The 7,537-nt window shown below is 39.8% G+C and overlaps 1 protein-coding gene across 1 annotated transcript; it reads left to right on the top strand.

Moving 5' to 3' along the window:
• The first annotated feature begins 3,678 nt into the window (after positions 1-3,678).
• On the top strand, positions 3,679-7,008 carry NPS (neuropeptide S). The gene is made up of 3 exons (XM_011930177.1): positions 3,679-3,700; positions 3,812-3,893; positions 6,797-7,008. The coding sequence occupies exons 1-3, from the start codon at positions 3,693-3,695 to the stop codon at positions 6,974-6,976; spliced, it is 270 nt and encodes an 89-aa protein (XP_011785567.1). The 5' UTR covers positions 3,679-3,692; the 3' UTR covers positions 6,977-7,008.
• The last annotated feature ends 529 nt before the right edge of the window (positions 7,009-7,537 follow it).

The raw sequence follows: 7,537 nt of genomic DNA, 5'->3' as shown, positions 1-7,537 counted from the left end.
CAGGACCCTCAGTTGTAGGTCTGTTGGAGTTTGCTTGAGGTCCACTCCAGACCCTGTTTGCCTGGGTATCAGCAGTGGAGGCTGCAGAAGATAGAATATTGCTGAACAGCAAGTGTTGCTGTCTGATTCTTGCTCTGGAAACTTCGTCTCAGAGGTGTGCCCAGCTGTGTGAGGTGTGAGGTGTCGGTCTGCACCTAGTGAGGGATGTCTCTCAGTTAGGTTACTCAAGGGTCAGGGATCCACTTGAGCATGCAGTCTGTCCATTCTCAGATCTCAGCCTCTGTGCTGGGAGACCCACTGCTCTCTTCAAAGCTGTCAGACAGGGTCATTTACATCTGCAGAGGTTTCTGCTGCTTTTTGTTTAGCTATGCCCTGTCCCCAGAGGTGGAGTCTACAGAGGCAGGCAGGCAGGCCTCCTTGAACTGCGGTGGACTCCACCCAGTTTGAGATTCCCAGCAGCTTTGTTTACCTACTTATGCCTCAGCAATGGTGGGCACCCCTCCCCCAGCCTCGCTGTCACCTTGCAGTTAGATCTCAGACTGCTGTGCTAGCAATGAGGGAGGCTCCATGGGCGTGGGACCCTCCGGGCCAGGTGTGGGATATAATCTGGTGTGCTGTTTGCTAAGACCCTTGGTGAAGTGCAGTATTAGGGTGGGAGTTACCTGATTTTCCAGGTGTTGTGTGTCTCAGTTTCCCTTGGCTAGGAGAAGGGATTCCCTTCCGCCTTACACTTCCCAGGTGAGGTGATGCCTCACCCTGCTTCAGCTTGCACTGGTTGGTCTGCACCAACTGACCAGCACTGATTGTCTGGCACTCCCCAGTGAGATGAACCCGGTACCTCAGTTGAAAATGCAGAAATCACCCGTCTTCTGTGTGGCTTGCGCTAGGAGCTGGAGGCTGGAGCTGTTCCTATTTGGCCATCTTGCTCAGGATCCAACCAATGTTTCTCTTTTATAGATTTCTTTTCTTATTTGTAGATAACAATATCTTAGTATCATCCCTTTTCATGAAGAGTATTAGGGTGTTTCTTTTTAAGGTTTTCTTCTCCTATGTTTTCTCTTATTTCCTTTGAGTTATTTTTTTCTGCATATTTTGGTCCCCATTTTTCATGATAAATTACTATTGCTATAGAGTTCTTATCTTCTTTGTTTTTGTTAGATTATGACTTCATAAATATCCTTCATTTCAGTGTGTCTCTGGGTTGTCTGTTTAAAAGTGGACACTAAAAAGTTCATGGCAGGATTTTGTGTGTTATTGGGAATTATCAACTGTGAACTTCTGTGTACTGCAATTGGCTGAGATGTTTTTATTAGAAATCCTAACATCTGTATCTCTAGGTTTTTCCTCTTGGGCTTCTCATAGGAGGATCTTCTATTGACTTGTCTTGTGGTTTAAGACCTGTCTGGCAGTATGCTGAGAGTTATGTCAAGGAAGAGGTCCATGGGTCTCGGCATTGAGTGTAATCCTTATTCAATCTTTGTTTTTAGAAAGATACTCTTTCATTTCACTATACCTGATCCCCTCTGTTTACCTTCTCCTTAGAATAAACCTCTCTGACCAGATGAAGTGGCTCACACCTGTAACCCCAACACTTCATCAGGCCAACGCAGGAGGATTTTTGCTTGAGTCCAGGAGTTTGGGTTTGAGACCAGCCTGGACAACACAGTAAGAGTCTGTCTCCACAAAAAAACAAAAAATGTAAGTAAGGTGGCGCATGTCTGTAGTCCTAGCTACCTGGAGGCTGAGGTGGGAAAATCACCTGAACCCAGGAGGTTAAGGCTGCAGTGGGCCATCATTGTGCCACTGCACTCCAGCCTGGGCAACAGAGGGAGACCCTGTCTCAAAAATAAAAAATAAAAAATGAAAAAATAAAAATAATAAACCTGTCATCTCCTGCCAATTCTAGACAGTAGACAGTGTCTGGCAATGGGAAGTTGGGAGGGGATGTGTTATTGATTGAGCTGATTCTTAAACAAATTTCCACTTAACCCTCCATTTTGATACTGTCTTCACTACACGCAAAAATAACTTGAGTCTCTTGGGGGTATTTCAGTAAGCTCCTTTCTCAGATCTACTTGATCAATTGTTTATCACTTAATAAAATCCTTCTGCATTCTTGTTTGGTTTGTGTGTGTGTGTGTGTGTGTGTTTTAGCTGAAACAACCAAAAGTAAATGTGTATATTCAGTTCCTTGGTGCTCTTAGGTCCTTTGTCTTCTAATATCCACACGATGTCCCATATGAACACTGATCAAAGACGTTTGGATCACTTGCCTCAGCCCCTCAACTTGGCTCTAATCCTGTGAGGTTGGTTCTCTTGAGAGACTGGGTCGTCTGCTTCTCCTTGTGAAAGGCAAACTGTGACTATATGATTGACAGCTACATAACAATCATGCAAATGGCAGTTCCCCAAAGAAAGAAATGCAGTGCCAACAAATTGGCAGCAACTGTCCCAGACACAGGGCAGCTTTGTCCTCCAAAAGGTGCTGATCTCGAGGACGCACGGATTATCCTTGGTTGCTTTGTATTCAAAAACTGTTGGCATCATCTCAGAAACACTAGTTATCCAAGCAGAAAGCACCTCCCTTGGTGTTTTTCTCCATTGTAAGCCTCAGCAACATCTGTTCACACTTAGCGCTCCTGAATCCATTTATTAATGCAGATGCCCATTGAAGTGCAAGGACAGCAAAGGCTTCCTGGAGAAATCCCATACCCTGGGGAGGAAAAAGGAAGCCATGACAAGCAGGCTCTCCCATAACTGTGGGCCTGGGACTTTGGGAGTGCACGTGGCATGGACAGGGCATACACAGTGTCCTTCCTTTATTTGGATGACTAGCAGAAAAGGTGTGACGTTTGTTTTCCTACTTTAACTGCTGAAGTCCTAAAGGAAAGAAATCTAAAGCAGAAAATGTAAATAATCTGCATTAGTTGTTTGGATAATTTTTTTTTTTTTTTTTTTTGAGTTAGAATCTGGCTCTGTCACCCAGGTTGGAGGGCAGTGGTGTGATCTCGGCTCACTGCCACCTCTGCCTCCTGGGTTCAAGCAATTCTCCTGCCTCCTGCCTCAGCCTCCCAAGTAGCTGGGATTACAGGTGTGCACTACCATACCTGGCTAATTTTGGTATGTTTGGTGGAGATAGAGTTTCACCATGTTGGCCAGGCTGGTCTTGAACTCCTGACCTCAGGTGATCCACCCACCTTGGCCTCCCAAGTGCTAGGATTACAGGTGTGAGCCACTGTGCCCAGCTGGGTAGATGTTCTTTATTCCTATAAGCATTTTGTGTTAGTTTCTGAAACATAATGTCTGGGGCATTCAAAGAAAGAATGTCATCCTTCTTAAAGGTTTAAATTCTAAGCTAAGAAAACCTTTGGTTCCTTTTGAGACCTCTGGCCACCCATGCCACAATGATGCAGTCTCAAAGACAATGGTTTTGAAGGACATTCTTAATGGCAAACTTTAAATGAAGTCCATCATTGGCAGCTCAATGACAATGCCTATATGTTATGTCCTTTTCCTACTTAACAAGAACAAAAGGCCACAGCCAGAACAATTAGTCATATAGGAGGGATGAGATGACATTTTCACTCCTGAACTTTTCTGGTATAAAAGGGCCACCCAGTGAGGGTCTGACAGTAAGTGTGAGAAAATTGGCAATAAAATCACCTATCTGCACAGATTTTTGGAAGTCCAAAATGATTAGGTAAAAGGCTATGTTTTTCTGCAAAGAAAAATGTTGAATTTTTATATGCTGTTTTACTTATTCTTGCCTACATGAGACTAAATTTTGATTGTGATTTTTTCTACTTTGCAGCTCATTAAAACTCAATCTCATCCTAGTTCTGTCGCTGTCCACAATGCATGTGTTTTGGTGTTATCCAGTTCCATCTTCTAAGGTAAGGATTTGCCTCCATTTTAGATACTTAAATAGATAGCTAGAATGGTAAAGTATGTAAATTCCAAATACTTGCAAGGAACATGTGACAGAAAAGTAATTTCCTTTATTATTAGAGTTCTCAATGGGAAAAAGTCAGCAGATTGATGACGTTAGTAAAAGAAAATATTTGTGTGACAAGTAATAGTAGACTATATTCAAATTTGTTTTGAATTATTTAGGGTTTGCTCCTGCAAAGGGAAATATTCATTTCAATCTAAAATAATTTTTTTTTTGCCAATGGCAATTTATTTATTCCACATGCCTTCATTCATAATCAAAGTGAACACTTAACCATGGAAACTATATTAAAAATAAAGTGGTCATTTTTCAAAAACAGTTGAATTTTTTTCAGATGTAGAATATAGATCAAACGTTAGATCTAAATAAAATATCACATAAAATATTAATTCATATATTTATTGGAGAATATTGATTGAGCTCCTATGTTCATTGAACTGTTCAAGACATTCAGAAAATAAATATCTTTCTTTGGAATATTTAATACTATTTCTACATCATATTTCAGTTGTTTTTATGTCAATATTTTGTTTACAATTTTAAAATACCTTTTGTCATTGATGGAATTTTGAACTTTAACTTTTTTTCACTAAAACTTAATCTGTCACAATATAATTACTGAAATCAATGTGATTTATGAAACTACTTTTAGGATAAAAGGATGTCACATAAATCCTAAATGATAAATGTATGTCCAAACATAATGATCTCTAGTTATTTATATCATTGGCCTTTTCACTAATCTTTGCATCTGTCGTTTTTCTATTTCTTGTTTACTTAATATAGCTTCCTTTTTTTGGTTTCACTCCTATGAGCATTCAACACGAATTTAGTCATCAATTCTTTAAGACACCACATTGATCAAGCTGATGAGTCACAATCCATAAATTGGTATATTTTCTCAAGTGTCTTCCTAATTACTTTTTGTTCTTTCCCCAAAGGTTTACTCATGACGTTTCTGTTGAATAACAGACTCTTCTCTGTAGCTTTTAAAAAAGAATTTAAGAATGTACTTTGTTCTAAAATACTTATGAGACTTCCTTGTCCATAAATGAAATGTTTCTCCTTTCGTTGCATTTTCCTTATTTCTATTTTTGCATGTGACAGTTTTGTTCCTGTTATTACCTAGTCCTGTAGTAAGAGTGTGAATGTTATTCATGCTAATTCGATTGCTTAGGGTGAATGATTATGAGGGCACAAGACACATAGTCTTTTATAGTATTTGTTGCGAACTTCGCTGAGTCCATTAACCAGGCAAATATACAACCTTATTATGTTAATGAGTCTGCCCTGGCAAGGGCTGCCTTCAATGACCAGCAAAGTGCATCAGTGTCTTTTTAGGGATGTTTCAGGAATCTCATAACCAGAACTGATATATTCCTTTTGCAGTATAAAGGTGGCATCATGAGTATTTCTGGAAAGAACTGGCTTGCTTCCCTTCCTGCAATGACTCAGAGGCCCCTCCCTGCTGGGGATTTTAAATAGAAGGCATTCTATCTATCATGTTTAGATTTCCTCCGTTAGCACACGGAAAAACACATAGCGGTTGTCCGACTAAGAGTGTTTGATTGGTTTTCTCATGACCAATATTTCTGAAATTCTCTGACCAAACTCTCTGAGATGAAAAAGGGGAAAAAATACCCCAACTTCTTTTTTCCCCAGAGGCCAGTGGGAGTGATTTGTCTGGGATGCACTGAATCTTCAGTAAACCACCCACTCGTGGGTGAAGAATTACAGGGAACGCTTTATGCCCTCTGGCCCCGTTTCAACTTCCAAATACAGTAACCTGAGACCACACTTGTTTTCCTGCACCTAGATAGAAAAAAAAGTCTGAGTTTTACATTTTAGTACGTCTCTTTATTGATAATAAGAGCACTCAATTTCCTTTTTCCTCTTGTAGTTCTAGTCTAGTTGAGAAACCTAAACTTGGAGTCAGATGCTTCGAAAATAATAGTATCTACTTCACAGAGCTTTGTTCGGGAGTAGGACAAGGTGATGCCCATAATGCAAGCAGCACACATATCATGGATAAATCTGTGTTTTGCATTATTGGCGATATTTGTATTAGCCTCTTATCAGTGTGTTATAATTCTTCTGGAACCATGCACTAGGGAAAACACGACAAGTGTTGATGATTCGTACGCAAACCCTACAGCAGAGCTACCTCTTTGAATCTCTAGCCCTGTGACACATGGCATGCACCTTTGGTCTTGTACTTAGTTTTTTTTTCTGCAAAATATGGGGTTGAACTTCAGGTTCCTGAAGGCCAGTTTGAACTCTAAGATTGCAGATCTATTTCTTCCACCACTAAGTGCCCTACACTCTCCTACACTATCCAGGCCTCAAGCCACTGATGAGGACCTGAACTGAAGTCAGAAGTTGAAGATGCCATTGTTCAAGTAGGAAGACATCCTTATGGGGAAACTTGGCAAATGGCCCAGGACAGGCCCCAGGAGAAAGGTGGTTCTGATTGACACCTACAGTTTGATCCTCATGGATTGTTTTTCTAAGTCAATTTAAAAAATGATTCCCAGGGCTAATTAGTGCTGCTTGAAATATTCTTTATAAAATAACAGCAACAAGATAACTTATGTGTAGTGCCTGATGTAAATACAGAATAGCAGCAAGTATATAAGCAGTGTAAAAATTAGACAAGTAGGTAGATCACCCCAAATAATATTTTGTATCTTGTTAAAGTAGATTATTGTTTTAGCAAAGCTTCTGCCTTTAAGATGATTGATATATTGGATTTATCGCCATAAGATTTTGAAAATTGTTACTGTTGAAATACACTTTTAACCCTAAGTCTGTATTCTCTTTCTCCTCCCCCATCTGAATTGCCAGGTGTCTGGAAAATCTGATTACTTTCTCATTCTGTTGAACGGCTGCCCAACCAGATTGGACAGGAGCAAAGAACTAGATTTTCTAAAGCCAATTTTGGAGAAGATGTTTGTGAAAAGGTCCTTTCGCAATGGAGTTGGCACAGGGATGAAAAAAACTTCCTTTCGAAGAGCAAAATCATGACTAAGTGCGCAAAGGACTCTGGGAATTAATCTCAAATTGTAGAGTATGACTGACATGCTCAAAGTCCATCGTCTCCTTATCATTGAGTATTGGCATGCTCTTGATTGTCAAATATTTTTCCTCTCCTAACTGGTGCAAAGGAAAATTTGTTAAAAAAAAAAAAAAAAGTAAACCTGTCTCAAACCTGTCTCGAACTTCCACTTGTGAGAGAAAAAACAATTTATGTGGTCCATTAGTAAGTTTTTCCCGAATGAGATGGACACTTTTGCTTTGGTTTTAACTTGGCTAGAATGCATGAGCATGTTAACAGTCATCACAATTGTATGAATTTTTTTCCTGCCTATAATATCATAACATGAATACTGCGATATTTGTTTTTCTTTTTAATACCGTTTTCTCAAATGACTTAACAGACCCAATTCTGGGGGAGGATGTGCTATTTCTGTTTCTAAGGGGCTTGTGAAGTTAACCAACATTAAGGTGAATGGTACAGCTGTGTCAATCAATTAATTAATTGAAACCAAGAGCAAACATCGCCGGAGCCCTCTAGATGTAATTCTT

This window comes from Colobus angolensis, unplaced genomic scaffold (genome assembly GCF_000951035.1).
Source record: "Colobus angolensis palliatus isolate OR3802 unplaced genomic scaffold, Cang.pa_1.0 Scaffold85, whole genome shotgun sequence".
NCBI lineage: Eukaryota > Metazoa > Chordata > Mammalia > Primates > Cercopithecidae > Colobus > Colobus angolensis.
Note: the sequence above shows the minus strand (reverse complement) of the source record. Positions and strands in the feature narration are given on the sequence as shown.